The sequence below is a fragment of the Mus pahari genome, chromosome 4, assembly GCF_900095145.1.
Source record: "Mus pahari chromosome 4, PAHARI_EIJ_v1.1, whole genome shotgun sequence".
Classification (NCBI taxonomy): domain Eukaryota; kingdom Metazoa; phylum Chordata; class Mammalia; order Rodentia; family Muridae; genus Mus; species Mus pahari.
The window spans coordinates 87,678,141-87,693,806 of record NC_034593.1 but is presented as its reverse complement, the minus strand read 5'-3'; the positions used below and the strand labels follow the sequence as shown (position 1 = coordinate 87,693,806).

The 15,666-nt window shown below is 46.9% G+C and overlaps 1 protein-coding gene across 3 annotated transcripts in view; it reads left to right on the top strand.

The window, feature by feature from the left end:
• Chd1l (chromodomain helicase DNA binding protein 1 like) overlaps positions 1-15,462 on the top strand; it is a 48,168-nt gene extending 32,706 nt beyond the window's left edge. For all 3 annotated transcript variants that reach the window (XM_021196001.2, XM_029537424.1, XM_029537425.1), the window contains 8 exons: positions 3,782-3,930; positions 5,340-5,503; positions 6,002-6,204; positions 7,216-7,314; positions 9,635-9,705; positions 12,797-12,911; positions 13,659-13,767; positions 15,111-15,462. In XM_021196001.2, coding sequence (XP_021051660.1) covers positions 3,782-3,930; positions 5,340-5,503; positions 6,002-6,204; positions 7,216-7,314; positions 9,635-9,705; positions 12,797-12,911; positions 13,659-13,767; positions 15,111-15,189 — 989 coding nt within the window. In that variant the 3' untranslated portion in view covers positions 15,190-15,462. The remainder of the gene's footprint in view (positions 1-3,781; positions 3,931-5,339; positions 5,504-6,001; positions 6,205-7,215; positions 7,315-9,634; positions 9,706-12,796; positions 12,912-13,658; positions 13,768-15,110) is intronic.
• The last annotated feature ends 204 nt before the right edge of the window (positions 15,463-15,666 follow it).

Sequence of the window (15,666 nt, the reverse complement as noted above, 5' to 3'; positions counted from 1 at the left end):
AGCAGCACAGACTGTGTTGTGCATGAGATTCATGTGTGTACATGGTTCTCTCTGCACACCCCACTGTGGTCAGTGTTCCAAATTTTTGGATTTGAAGTGTTTGTCTATTCATTTGTTGGGGTGTTGTGCATCCCAGACTGGCCTCAAACCACCATTGGATCTTTAGGTTTGAAATTCTGATGCTCCGATACCCACCTCCGTGCTGGGATGACAGGCACGTCCCACCATGCAGGTTGTTGGGGTGCTAGGGCTTGTATGCAGAGTTTTGTGCATGCTGGGTAAGTACTCTGCCAACTGAGCTACATTTCTAGCCCACTGGAGTGTGTCTGCGTGAAGAATGCTCCCCGATGTCTCATGGCTGTTGTCAGTGACTGCTTTCCTGTACCAGCAGTGACTGGAAGTAAATGTTTCTAACTCAGGCCACCTTCTGCCTGAGAACTGGGCCCTTCTAAACGGGCGACAGGTAGGCTGGGCACTCCCTTGCCTTCTCTCTTCCTTTGCAGTAGCATGGTGAGAAGGGGACAGTCACCCCCACAGCCCCAACACACAGCATGGTGCTTTCCAAACTGCCTGCCTGCATTTACTTCCTAGTCTCTTACCTTTCCTTAGTGGCTATTGCTCTGGTGCCAGGTCTCAGCCCGTCTGCACTACCCCTCATGCTACTGGAGCCCCTCTGCTCGCTCGCCTGTTCAGTGTGTGTCTGGGCTCTGGACTTGTTGGCACTGGATTGAGTGCCCGTCTCTCTATTCACTTGCAAATGTGAGTCTATAGGACTTCCCAACTCCTTGTTTCCTAGCAGGCGTGGTCTAGTGGGGGATTCTTATGGGATGTCAGGCAGCTGGTCACTTCAGGGAACACTGCTCTTTGACCTTTGTCATGTTTGATCTTTAAAATTCGCACACTAGCATCCCATTTTTATTCTCTGAGACGCTTTCTTGTCCTCTGATTTAATTGTATCCTTCTGTCAGTTCAAGGCTGTGATACCGTCTCTTCCTTGAGAACAGTTGTTGCCGGTCTAGAACGTGTATTACCAGAAGGACATTTGTTGTATTTTGAAAAAGATCCCCTGCCCACTTATCTGTATTGCTTCTTTTTCTTCATGTTGTCTGTCTGTCTGTCTGTATCTATTTTGTTTTGGAATCTTTTCGTTCTTGCTCAGTCTCCTAGAAGATGCCTGGTGTCTGCTGGCAGTCTAGCCGGGGTGCCGGTATGGGGACAGGAGGCTAACAGGCAGCCCTGCCATGAACGCGTAGATGCTGCCAGGGCCCCGCTCCAACATGGGTGAGCAGATTTTGCACAGAGGGAGCCGTCCTGCACGTTCATATTTGAAGTGTTTAATTGGCCAGTGTAAAGACAAATTCTCTAATATTATCCATGAAGAGTGAGGGTTGACATAGCTCTTTGGTTTAAGCTGAAATGGAGGGTGTATCCGTGGCTGAGCGTGTCTGTGTTTGGGGCATGCAGATGTTCCCATCAGGCCCCACCTCTGATACTCTGCACTTGTGAATTCTAGGCTTTTGGAGGGTGGAGAGGGTCTGTCCTCACGGTTAATCTCGGCTGAGCACTGCCCCTCTGCTTCCGTGGCTCGTGTTGATCTGTTGTTCCCTTCAGCCACTGCATGTTCTCCAGAGAGTGCTGAGCTTTTCCGTTTACCATCGTCTCATATGTCTTTCTTAAAACCCCGTTACTGTCATTTAGAGGTCTCAGGTGAAGGGAGAAATAGATGCATGTGGCCGTATTTTTAAGTTACATTTGATTACCTTAAATGCCAAAGCTTACATCCATTTCTTCACCCACTTAGATTAATTTCAGCTTATTCTTCCAACATTTGCCAGAACAAAATAAAATTGCCATGTTTTCAGAAAGATCATTACACTTCTAAGTCAATCTGACTGCTAAAAAATTATATATTTTTAGGCAGGCCAACTGCTAAGGAAAAAAAAATCCCCCTAGAATTAACATTTGGAAGCTTCTCTTTGATGCATGGGTCTAGTCTCCCTGTGTGGTAGGTAGCTGAACTGGCAGAGTATATATGAGGGTCTAGGGCAGAGGTCTGCTAACGCTGTGACCCCTTAATACAACTCCTCGTGTTGTGGTGACCACCAACCATAGTTATTTTTGTTGCTACTTCATAACTTTAATCTTTGCCGTTATGAGTTGTAACATGCATATCTGATGGTAACATGCATATCTGATGGTAACATGCATATCTGATGGTAACATGCATATCTGATGGTAAGGATATCTGATAGGCAACCCCTGTGAAAGGTTCGTTCAACCCCCAAAAGGGTTGAGACTCAGGCTGAGGACTGATGGTCTGGGGTGTGGTTTCAGCCTCTCTTGGCTGCAGTTTGAGGGTGCAGGATATAAAACAGCATCAGTGGATATGAAAGACTAGTCAATAAAGCAGCCCCAGCAGAAAATCCCAAATATGATTGGTTTATCATGAATGCCAGGGTTTTTCAAAGGCACATTTATTTACGTTAGAAGTTAGCATTTCATGCTGTATGTGGCTACATATGTTGACTCTGTTTTGACACTTCTCAGGTTTTTATTTTCTCCTCTTCCACTTGCTGATGGAGCATCTCACTGAAAGCCCCCTGCTGATTTAATTAGCAAATGCCAATTAGAATTACAGCTGGTTAGAGTTTGGTACAAGTGTGAAGCAATTGATCTCCTGGGAATGAAAATGTTTTGCTTTTGTACTCTCCAGGGAAAACATACTTATAGCTGACTTCCCAACGCTCTGAAAATACACGGCTTGGTAACGTGTGCTGTTAAGTGTGCCTTGGTTTCTTGTCCTCACCTGTGTGTGGGTGCCGATCACGGATGATTCTCGCTTGATTCCTGATCTTGACTGTTCACCCCTCCTCACCAAGCCTCTGTCTGTAAAACAGCCTTACAAATGCGTGCTTCATCCTTTTACACAGTTACAAACTCAGATGTTAAGAGCACTTGCTGCTCGTCTAATTCAGTTTCTGCTTCCTGTGCTGGGTAACTCACCACTGCCTGAAGCCCCAGCTCTGGGGGATCTGACACTCTTCTAGCCCCCACAGGCACAATACTCGTGTACACACCCACGCATGCAGGGATGCACATGATTAAAAATAAAACAGAGACCTCACAGAATGAGTGCCGCTCAGGAATGTCTTCTCTGTATAGTTACTAGCACTCAGGCCTCAGAATCAGCTCATCCCTCCTTCAGTATTCAGCCGTGGGAACTGAGGGAGCCCTCCATCCCTGCGCAAGCCTGTGTTAGCCAGGGTGCAGATGCAAGGCAGGAAGGTACAGTGTGGGGGCTTCAGAGCTGTAAATGCAGGGGTCATTTCTGCAGTGCTTCATCTTCTCCAGTGATATGCTGTTTGTTCTTTCAATATTATTGGGAGTGGGCAGGGTGTTAAATGTGTGCTTGGCATTAAGATGGGGGTTCACTAGGGAACGAACCTTCCTTTTAGTGAGATTCGTGCTGGGGAGCAGAATGGCGTATTCATCCCATTCTGCGTGGAGGCCTGGCAGGTGAAGGGATTCCCCAGTCCTTGGCCATCGAGGATGGACCAATGGGGCCAGGAACTGTGTTCTGTCCTATGTAAAGAGAACACACAGGATTTCCATGCAGGACCCAAAGGTGTTCATGACAGGAAAGGAAGCGGTGTGGTCATAAGCTGGTCTTGTCTCATTTTTAGAATATGGTCCATTTCCTTGTTCCCCTGAGTAACTACTTTGACTAGTATTAATCTGTTTCCCTCTGCCTAACATCCATTTCTTTCTTTTGTGTTCTTAGAAAACCATATGTACTTATTTGAAGGTAGAGACTATTCTAAGGAGCCCAGTAAGGAAGACAGAAAGTCATTTGAACAGCTGGTGAATCTTCAGAAAACTCTTCTGGAGAAAGCAAGTCATGGGGGCCGGACCCTCCGGAACAAAGGCAGCGTAAGAGCTGTTACTTTTCTATGAAACCATAGATTCTTCCAAACTGTTACCCTAAGAAAGCAAAGGGTGCTGCTGAGTCAGTTTGTTCTCTTAGGATGGGTTGTTAAGGAACAAGCTTGTGTTGACTGAATGTAGTAAATGAACTGCACTCTGGTATAATTACTATAAAATGTTGTAAAAGCATTGGTCAGGCAGGGGAAGGCTGGAAAGATGGCACACTGGCTCAGAGCCAGTGCTGTTCTCAGGAGGGCCCAGATTCCCAGCATCTACAGTCCTAGGGGATCCTCCACAGGCTCCTGCAACACACATGGTTCACACACATAGATGCAAGGGAAGCACTCATACATATAAAATATAAAGTAAATAAATCTTTAAGAGACATTAAGAACTGGCAGGATGGTTCTGCAGTCAGAGCACTTGCTGTGCTAGCCTGACCATCTAAGTGGGACTTCCAGAACCATGGGAGAAGAGAGACCTGACTCCCAAAAGGTGTCCTCTGACCTCCACAATCGTGCCATACACACACATTCACCCATGTGCACACACATGCATAAACACTCTTTCTCATACATATATACATAAGTAATAAAATAAACATTTATTTTAAAAAAGAGTAAAGAAATTGAGCATTGTGGTGCATGCCTATACTCCCAGCACTTGGGAACTGGAGGCAAGAGGGATCAGGAGTTCAAGGATAGCCTGGGCTACATGAGACCCTGCCTCCAAATAGACATTAGGATGGTGTGTATATTTTATGACTTCATGCAAGTAAAAGCAGCTCTTGGTCCTCTAAGCCACCCCTTAGGGACCACTTTGTTACAAGAAGATGCCATGCCTGCTGTTGGCCTTTGTGACCCTAAGTCATCATTCATTCATTCACTCATTCATTCATTCATTGATTCATAGTATGGCAGTCATAAACGACATGTGATTTTCTAGTGTCTGGTACTTTATGTATGTTCTGTAGAGCAGTCACTAAATAATGAGGTTGCTGAAATGACCTGGTTCAAAAGGAATCATATAATGATTTGTAGAAAGTTGCACTAATATTGTTTAAGCTAGGGCTGGCATCCTGTAAGCCATGGTCTCAGCCGAGAAGGAAAGTTACTTGGAGGTGCTTTGTTCCCCATAAAGTGACTGTGACAGCCACCTCAGTGCTTTGGCAGAGTTTGGTGCCCCATGGCCACGGTGTCTGTGAAGTGCCATGTTTAGCACAGTGACCCACGGAGCACCCACCGCGCAGGCAGTGTGGCGAGGTGGGCAGCGTGGAGAGGCGGGCAGTGTGGAGAGGCGGGCAGTGTGGAGAGGCGCTGTTCCTGTTGCTCCCATGCAGGGTGAGTTCTTTAGATGGAGCTTGCAGAGGAGCAGGCAGGCCTTGAGCTTCCTGACCGTGGGTCTCCATCTCTCAGGTTCTTATCCCAGGCCTTGCAGAAGGGCCCATCAAAAGGAAGAAGATCCTTAGCCCAGAGGAGCTGGAGGACAGACGGAAGAAAAGACAGGAAGCAGCGGCCAAGAGGAAGAGACTAATGGAGGAGAAGAAGAAGGAGAAGGAGGAGGCTGAACACAGGAAGAAGTTTGTCTGCATTAGATCAGAATGGGGGTCCCTGTTGCTAAGCGGGGAGGGTCTTGTGTAGTGAGCCCACAGCTGACATGGTTTTAAGGCCGGGATACCTTGATCGCTCTGCAGCGATTACTGGAGTCAGAGTACAGTTTTTAAGATTAGATCTTTACATTTAGTCCTCAGTGCCGAGGTGAAGATGCATTCTGTCCAACAAGTCTGTCTGTCCATCTATCTGTGTGTCAATTTAGTGTGTGTGTGTGTGTGTGTGTGTGTGTGTGTGTGTGTGTACATGCGTATGCACACACGTTCATGAGCCGCAGCACACAGGAGAGATCAGAGGACAGCTTGCAGGCAGTTCTCCTTTCCCTTCACCCTATTGGTTCCTGGGATTGAGCCCAGGTTACTTACACGTGGGGAGAACACTTCAGTCAGGGGGAGTTCACTTGTCACCTCCTGTGAGGAGGTGACCCGAGGGATCATTAATCCCCCTCTCTCTCTGGTCTGGTGAAGGATGGCCTGGTGGGAATCCAGTGGCTATCAGTCCTTCTGCCTGCCCTCGGAGGACAGCGAGCTTGAGGACCTGGAGGACGGAGACGAGTCTTCTGCTGAGCTAGCTTATGAAGATCTAGACTCAACCTCCATTAACTACGTTAGTGGTGATGTCACCCACCCCCAGGCTGTCGAAGAAGATGCTGTCATTGTGCACTGCGTAGGTGAGAGTAGTGGGCTGGGACCCTGAGGATACCTTGTCTTTGGGATGCCAAGAAGCTGGAAGGGGAAGGTCAAATGGGACCTAAAACTGACCATCCCAGTGCAGCATTGTATGGTCAGGGGTGTGGCTCTTGGCAGTGAGTGGCTCTCTACTGGGTTGAGCTATCTACCCAACCTCCTTGGGCCCCAGCCTCCTAATACATGTGGGCTATTGGTGGCAGCTTTGTCCTGGTGATTAAGAGGGTGGAATGAGGTGACACTGGGAAGTAAATCCAGCCTATGAGGAACAGCAAAACTCCAAGTGTGCTCCTCTCGCGGCCGGCCGGCACACTTAACTCCCTCCACCCGGAATCCTCTTTCCCTAGTGACCACACTGAGCATGTGCAAGCGCCTGCATCCCTGGCCCCATAAGCAGAGAGGTCTCTATCATTGCCTTTTGTCTTATTCTGTCCTGTTCTCTGTCATGCATTTGGTCACCTGACATGGTGACATCCATTGGTTTATTTGACTGTCTGATTGCATTAGACAGTGAGCTTTGTGGGGCTGGGACTTCCATTGTTGTTGTTCAGTGGTATGAGAGCCTGGTGCTTAGAACAGTTCCTGACATGGCAGATCTATGAGCCAGTGTGTAGAGTAAATGAGTATAAATATAAGGCTTAGCCAGCTGGACGAGTGCCAGCTTGAACTGAGTCCTTCTACTTTTCTTCCTCCTTACTGCATGGGCAGGTGTGCACTGCGGGCTTATCGGTGTCCACTCTGTCCGTCTGCTCTGTCGTCTGCATCCCGCCTCTTACCTCCCACAGTCATAGGCGCCAGACACTTCATTCCTGACATTCCCGTTTTGACCATTCTTGGCACAATATATTCTAGTAAACTTCCTAGAATGTGCCTAGAAGATTAGATATATTTCCTTGTCTAAGAAGCCGTTCGCCCACAGGCCTATCGTGTGCCTTTGGCTTCCCAGGCCCGCACTAGCCTTGCCTCCTGTTGATGGACATTTTCTCTCTCGTCAGATGATTCTGGCCGCTGGGGCAGAGGTGGCTTATTCACAGCTCTGGAAGCACGGTCAGCTGAACCAAGAAAAATATACGAGCTGGCTGGGAAAATGGAAGGTAAGAAGCAGAGACGAGGAGGAGAGGCTCAAAGGCAGAGAGGACACTTAAAGTAGTTCATCGGGGGCTTAGGGTGCACTGCAGAATAAGAAGCGCCAGCCATCGGTTGCCCTTGCGTGTGACTTTGAGGCAGATCCCCCTCAGTTTATTTTCTCATAATTTGCGTCTGACACCGTCGCCACCTTCCCTGGGGCTGTAATAAGGATAGGAGATGCACGTGTTCTGGAAGAAGGCCGGGTCCCTGCTCGCTGTCCTGACCATCTCCGTAGAAGAACATCAGACCTAGTAGAGAGAAATCGGCCACCCTTTTAAACTGTTCACGACAGCTCAGGCTCGGTGCTGTGGGGGATGGAGGGCTGTCACACTCCCTGAAGACAGGAGGGTGGGTGTGTGAGGACTGCAGGCCTTCATGGGCAGTGTCAGCCTTTGGTACCAGAGCTGGGAAAAGGCATGAGGACTGCAGACCTTCAGGGGAAGTGTCAGCCTTTGGTATCAGAGCCGGGAAAAGGCACCTGCTGTTATGTGCAGCAGTCACAGTGTGGAGGCAGGGATGAAGGCTTCCTTGTTCTTTCCTGAGGTGACTGTGGCAGGTAAGAGGCCTGGAAGGAGTTGGCTAGAGATTGCATTTAGCTCATGCTTCTGCCCTGTCTGGAGGGGTAAACAGACGGAGCGAATACTGGCTCTAGTGACAGATTGTTGAGAGAAGTCATTGCAGACCTGGATCCTGACTTACCGTCTGGAAAACTAGAGAGAGAGGAACTCGAGGTGTGGATGGAATCTGTGTAAAGTCCTGACTTATATGAGGGAGAAACGAGATCCCAGATGACAGAGCCTGGGAAATGTATCCACCTAGTCACTGAGGCAGGAAGAGGAAAGGGATTGTTAGAGAAAAGAGGGGACTCGAGAGGGGAGCGTTTGGAGTTAAATGTTGAGTAGCCCTCATCCAAAATGCTGGGGACCACAAATGTTTCAAATTGCAGATTTAAAAAGAAAAATTGGAATATTTGTGTGTACATTATGAGCCTGTGGTATTGGTATCCAAGTCTAAGTCCAAAATTCACATATGTTTCATATCTACTAAGCAATGTGAAGGTAATTTCCACAAGCAGTATTTTAATATACCTGCCACAGGCAGTCAAGTGGGCTACTTCCTGTTCTGATGCCATGTGAGAATCTGGATTCAGAACTCTGTATTGGCACACGTTGAATTTGGATTTCTAGATTAGAGATACCCACTTTGCAAAAATTAAAAGAGATGGTGATGAAGGCAAAGAGACAGAAGTGGAATCGGAATGGCCACTGGATTTCACCCTATCAGTGGCCATATTTCCTTGGAACATTGGGAGGAGTTTGGAGTCTGAAATGTGCTACACAGACTTAAAGAGTAATGGTCAGCGTAACTAGAGAGGAGCCGTGCATCATTCCTGAAGAGGGATTAAAGTAGGCAGCAGAGCAGAGGAGCTCAGCTAGAGCGACCAGAGACGGCTGGGAGTGCTGCCTTGGGTCGAAGAAGAGGAGGAGAGTTCGCATTGCTGGAGAGAGGTGACGGTAGGGTTTCCAGTGCCGTCTCACTCTTGTATCTTCTTCAGTCTTAGCATTCCCAGTACTTGATGACAGGAGGATCTAGGCAGGGACAGCCCCAGGCAGCCCAGGGTAGAGCCACTATCCAAGGGGGAGGGGCAGCTTAGCCACGTCATAGAGACCATTCACAGGTAGTCTGCTTACCTGGGAAGTCTGCTCCGGAGAGTGACTCAAAAGATCAGGGCTAGCGGGTTATTTATCATTTTTGTTTGAACAGAAAATTCATACTGGTCTATAAAGTCCAGATCTAATTGACCCATTTGCCTGGAGTGTCAGCTTGACTTGATTCAGAGAGAGGGAAATGTACAGGTGGAATGGTAGAGTGCAGTGTAAGGGTGATTTAAGACAGACAGAGACTCAGGCACCTTCATCCTTCTTCTCTGAATCACTGTGGTGGCCATAGGGGCACCAGGCTGGTAACGACGTGTGAGGACCAGAGTTTGGAGGGAACCAGCTGGGTACCTGCCGAAGATGATGGCAAGTCAGGGGAAAGGCTGTAAAGAATTCAGAGGGAGGTGTGATGCCACACCTAATCAGAGCAAGCCATGCTGGCCCATGCCTATAGTCCTGGAACCAGGGAAGTCAAGGCAGGAGGATTGCTGCAAGTTCAAGGATAGCTTGAGCAACAGAGGGAGGTCATATTTCAGAAGGCAAGAAAATAAGAAAAAAATATGATTGGAGTTAGAAAATGAACCCTTCAGAAACTTAATGTTCTTTTTACTCTCTCTTAAAACTTCAGACCTGAGTTTGGGCGATGTCCTTTTATTTCCTATCGATGATAAAGAGTCACGAGACAAGGGGCAAGATCTGGTAAGTAAAAAAACCTGTCACATGCCAGGACTAAAGCTTGGCTCATGACAGCTACTCTTGACACCTCTGTTGTCCAGCCTGTGCATGCTCACTGCCCAGCCTCTGCAGGAGCACAGTAGCTTGTTAGGTCTGCACATCTGTACCACCTACTGGGTGGCTTCAGCCTTAGAAACATATTGTGAGTGTTGCTGGAGACAGCATGACCACATGGGGTAGCAGTCTGTTCTGTTTTTATTCACTTTACACCTGGATCACAGCCCTCTCTCCTCCCACTCTCACCCTTACAAGTCCCTTCCTGCATTGCCCCCTCCCCTTGTGCCCAGAGAAGGGGAACACCCCCGTTACCACCTTACCCTGGAACATCTAGCCCTAACAGGACTGGGCACATCCTCTTCCACTGAGGCCCATCCGTGCAGTCCAGGAAGGGGAAGGGCATCCAGTGACAGGGAACAGAGACCGAGACAGCCCGGTTCCACTTGTTAGGGGTCTCACATGAAGACCAGGCTGCACATTTGCTACAAATGTGTAGGGGTCTAGGTCTAGCCCCTGCTGCTCCCTAGTTGGTGACTCTGTCTCTGAACTCCCATGGACCCACAGTTGACTCTGTAGGAGGTCTTCTTGTGGTGTCCTTGACCCCTCTGGTTTGCTCAAGATTACTCTTCCACAAGACTTCCTGATGTTTGTCTGTGGGTCTTTGCAACTGCCTCCATCTGCTGCTGGATAAAGCCACTCAGCTTCCTGTCTTCAAGCATACAAGATGTGCAAGGATAAAGATGGAGCAGAGACTTTGGGAACAGCCAACCAATGACTGTCCCAACTTGAGATCCATCCCACTTGAGAGACACTATTAATGCTCCTCTGCTATGCTTGCAGACAGGAGCCTAGGGGCCGATAGCATTACATGACCAGCCGCTACCTTCTCACCGTGCCCTCCCAGTCTGCTTCTATGTGTACATGTATTTATGCCTTTCTGCAAGTTCTAATTTCCGTGTGTGTGTGTGTGTGTGTGTGTGTGTGTGTGTGTGTGTGCAAGTGTGCAAGGATACATGTGTGCATGTAGAAGCCAGATACCAGCCTCACTTGTCAGTTTTCAGGCCACCCACCTTGTTGTGAGACTGGATCTCTATCCTGGAGCTTACGGCAAGCCCTGGGATCTACCTGTCTCCAGCTCCCCAGGTTGGGATTAAGAGCACCCTACTTCTTATGTGGGTTCAGAGGATGAACTCAGGAGGCAAGCACTCTACTGCCCGAGCCAGTTTCCCTTGCCTCTCAAGTTTTTCCCCAGCCTCCTAAAAGTACATGCATGAGCTTGGATTAAGGTTCAACCTTATTTAATCTCATAAGGATTTTGTCCATATGTAGTCACAGTTTAGGTCCCAAGGGCTTGGATCCCCAACATAGCAACTGGGGAAATGGCATGATCCATCCATAACAGGCAGGTGGGTCAGGCCACTGCACATCTCTTTCTATGCCTCAGGGCTCCTTCCTATTACAGTCCCTGGAACAGCTCCTTGCTCCTTCCCTGGCCTAAACATCAGACCCTTCATATATGGGGATCCTTATTTTCTTTGAGCCATTTGTGTAAATTTATTATTACATTTTTATTTATTTTGTGCCGTGTGTGTGTGTGTGTGTGTGTGTGTGTGTGTGTGTGTGTACTTGCGTGCATACTTACCTGTGCACTTGGGTGTTGGTTTTGAGGACAACTTGCAGTTGTCCATTGGAGGGTCTTTGGGATCAAGCTCGGGTCATAGGCTTTGCAGCCAGCCCTTTCTGTTCTTTTTATTGTTAGTACTCCATGGTGTGCTGGCTCATAGAATATGCCCCAAAGCATTTCCTGAGTAGAATATGAAAGTTTGATGTAAAATTCTCAGGGTTTCTCACTTTTGTTTATACAAAAATTCATGTGAAGGATTATGCTTTCTAGCCGGCAGAAGACAGGAAGCAACCCACACCTCCTCTGCTTTGCATCTTAAGTGCCTCTTCCTTGCTTGTCAGTTGGAGTATCTGTAGTGAGTTTTATTTTTTTAGTACATCTACCTGACTCTGTCTGAGGGCCAAATCCATGAAGTTTGAGCCAGATCATTGCTGATTTAGAAAAATAGTTAGAAAGTGAGGCCAAGAGACACACACAAAGACCTGTGTGGCTAACAGCAAAGTGTTTTTTTTTTTTTTTTTTTCCTTCACCCAGTAATTTCTACAGCACTGCATGAAGTGAGCAGAAAGGGGACCATAGTATTTGTGCATAAGAAACAGAGTCCAGGGCTGGAGAGATGGCTCAGTGGTTAAGAGCACTGACTGCTCTTCCAGAGGTCCTGAGATCAATTCCCAGCAACCACATGGTGACTCACAACCATCTGTAATGAGATCTGATGCCCTCTTCTGGTTTGTCTGAAGATAGCTACAGTGTACACATAAGCATAAAATAAACAGATCTTTAAAAAAGAAAGGAAGGAAGGAAGGGAGGGAGGGAGAGAGAGAGAGAGAGAGAGAGAGAGAGAGAGAGAGAGAGAGAGAGAGAGAGAGAGAGAGAGAGTGTCAGTCCAGTGGCTCAGGCTGGTGGCTGTGAATGTGGCAGTGGTCACATGCTTGCCTAGCCCCAGTTTGGTCTCACCCAGCACTGCATGTACAGCTGCATGTCTGGGTGGACTTCGTTGGAGTTTCCCCGGGGGTTCTCTGGGGTGGGGGGGTTGGCACTGTCTTCACAGTGGTTGTCAGAATGGAGATGGGGTGACTCTTGTCCTGGGGCTGTGGAGCTGATGGGCACCAGTCAGAGGCCCGCAGTACAGAACTCTGACAAAATATCAGCCTTGATTCCGCAGCTTCCCTTCCCTGGAGAACAGTTAGGAAAGTCCGTGTTTTGGACTCAGGCTTGACACTATCTTGAGTCAAGAAAGAAAAGCCTGCATAAGTTACCATGACATAAGACGGGCCAGTCATGCCATTGTAGGATATTGCTGTCCAGGCTGCAGGCAGCATCCAGAAGGGGTAGGGCTGAGCCCTGGTCCTCCGTAACAGTCTGTGCTCCTCGGTGGCCGCTCGGTGGCGGCTCACTTGCTGGCAGTGTGACTGCCCTGCCTTACTCTTACAGTTGGCCTTGGTTGTGGCTCAGCACCGTGATCGAACCAATGTCCTGTCTGGCATTAAGATGGCAGCCCTAGAAGAGGGCCTGAAGAAGATATTTTTAGCAGCAAAGAAAAAGAAAGGTAAGCCTTCCTTCTGGGCTGAGCTTGAGAGGAACTTCCGCCCAGACATGTGCTGTGACTTTGGAAGGGAGGCACGAAATGTCAAGACTCCCCTTGATGTGCCTGGTAAAATCAAACCAGAGGTCTCGCCCACATCATTTTGTTCTTACATAGCCCTTCCCTTTGTGGGCTGTGTGTAGCCACTGTGCATTGTTGTCATGGTTACGAAGCAGTCCTTCCCTTCCTCACCTGTCTGTCCAAGCCTAGTGAGTCTCAATGTTTGTGGACTTCCTTGACTTTTAGTCAGAATCTGTGCCATGCCTTCTGCTTACTTCGAGAACCTTGGGTTCTTGTGTTCAACAGAAAATCTTTCCCCCTCTTCCATGTCAATGTTAGAGCTGGTTCTTCCACCTGGTGCCATGCTCCAGAAGGCTCTGCCACATGGCTGGTCACCTGTGCTCAGGTACCATGTGTCACATCTCCTCACATATTCCCAGCGAATCTTTCCACCTGGCTCTGTCTCAGAATTCTCTCTCCTGTTTCCTGTCCAAGCCATCGGCCATCAGATGTATTATTGGCAGGCGCCATACCCTTACAGACATAAGATACTCTCTCTACACTTCCGTCTCCTACACAGAATTGTTTTAACATTATAATTGTATACTTTGTATGAAACCAATAATTATTTTCTCCTGTATATATTTTTATTTTATCATGTTATCTCTTCATAATTATCATATGATTATCATAATCTTTTCTTTTCAATAGCAAGCGTTCATCTTCCACGAATTGGACATGCTACAAAGGGTTTTAACTGGTATGGTACTGAAAGACTTATCCGGAAACATTTGGCTACACGAGGCATCCCAACCTACATGTATCCTTCTGTGATCTGATTATACATATTTCAAACAATGAGGAAAGTCATGCTGCATTTCCCAGTATTGCTATTTAATCCAAGGCTGTCTTCTGTCACGTCCTTCACTCTGTCCCTCTTCAATGAGACATAACTAAGAGACACTTTCTAGCTTGTATGATCCAGAGTATACACCCAACACCCAAGAAAATAAATATATCCAAGCATTTCTGGATGCATAGAAATAGATTAAGACAAAGCTCAGCAACATGCTTGCTTCAGAGCCTGAGGGCCTAAGCTCTGTCCCCAGCTGCATGGAAGAAGGAAGGAGAGAGCTGGCTCCTGTAAGTTGTCTTCTGACCTCCACACATACACCGCACACATACACACACACACACACACACACACACACACACACACACACAAATATACTTAATAAGTTGGGTTTTTTAAATGGTTTTTTTTTTTCTCAGTAAAATAAGATATATGGAAGCTGGGTATGGTGGCATTTGTCTTTAATTCCAGCACTTAGGAGGCAGAGATAGGCAACTCTGACTTTGGGAACAGCCAGTGGTACACAGAGAAAGTCTGTCTTGAAAAAAAATTAATAATTAATAATAATAATAATAATAATAATAATAATAATAATAATAATAATATACCGGGGAGAGTTAATAGTACATTTGATAACGTCTTGTCACTTCCCTCAAGACCCTTCAGGTCTGTAGTAGAGACTAATTAATTAATTCTAAGCGCCTAATTCATTCTGTTCACTGAAGTTAACTTAAACAAGTCAGCTCTTTTGGTTTAGACCCTTTCTGATATATTCTTCTTTGTGTTTTGTTTTAATTGCTAGAATTGAACCCAGAGTCTCACACATGCCAGGAAAGCTACATCACTACCCCTTTCTGATATACTCTTAAGAAGCATGGGGAATCCATTGTGAGCATTAAGTCTCCATCTATGTTCACTACAACAATTTTTTTTTTCTCAAGGCCTGGCTCTGTAGGCCAGCATTTTAAAACTATAAGCTATGTCCAAAAACTGGCTAGAGAAAACAGAATTAACCTCTAGGTTCTATATGCAGAAAGGCTATCTTTTTACCTAGATCCTTACTGTGCACTCCATGTGGTCCCTAAAGGATTTATGTCCCTATAAAGCCTTAATATAAAAGTCACATTTTATGTGCTTGTGCAGTGTCAGAAATTTACACCACATAACCATGACAGTCACGAGTTCTAACAATAGTAGATGAGTTTCTGACCTAAGGCGTGAAGTGTTTTGCAATGATTATCCAAGCACCAGTAGTTTGGGTAAAGTTGAGTTAAAGTAATGAGATATGTTTTCCTTAACCATCTCTGCAGATACTACTTTCCCAGAAGTAAGGCTGCTGCCCGCCATTCACAGCCTGCATCGCCCACCTCAGCATCACTAGTTCCTTAGCAACCAGCCCAGCATTGGGTCCAGTTTTCAGCAACCAGTTACTTTGATTCTTGCTCCCAGATTGATTGTTAGTTTTCAGGAAACAAATCTGTCTTTGGCCATATTCTCTGCTCTGGAATTTCTGGGCTAGTCTTTTCTGAATTCTAATTTTGTTCCTCTGGAAGTGTTAACTGTGATCTAGTACCTGTAATACAGGAACACACAGTGTACATGGGAAAGCCCCTTGGCTTCAGATTGCCTACATTGGAATAATAATAAATTGCCTATTGTTAATGGTTATGTTGCTTTTTTTCTTACCTGGTCTAGTTTTCTTACCCTCCACCAGACTGATGTACAGAATGCAGGACTGGCTGTGTGATTAGGGAGAGCTGAGGAAAGACAGGGCAGGGAGGCCTGGCGGGAAGGAACCTACTTCAGCCAACTCATGCCTTCAAATTGAGCCCAGGGCAGAGGCTGGGGACAGATTTTCCATCCATC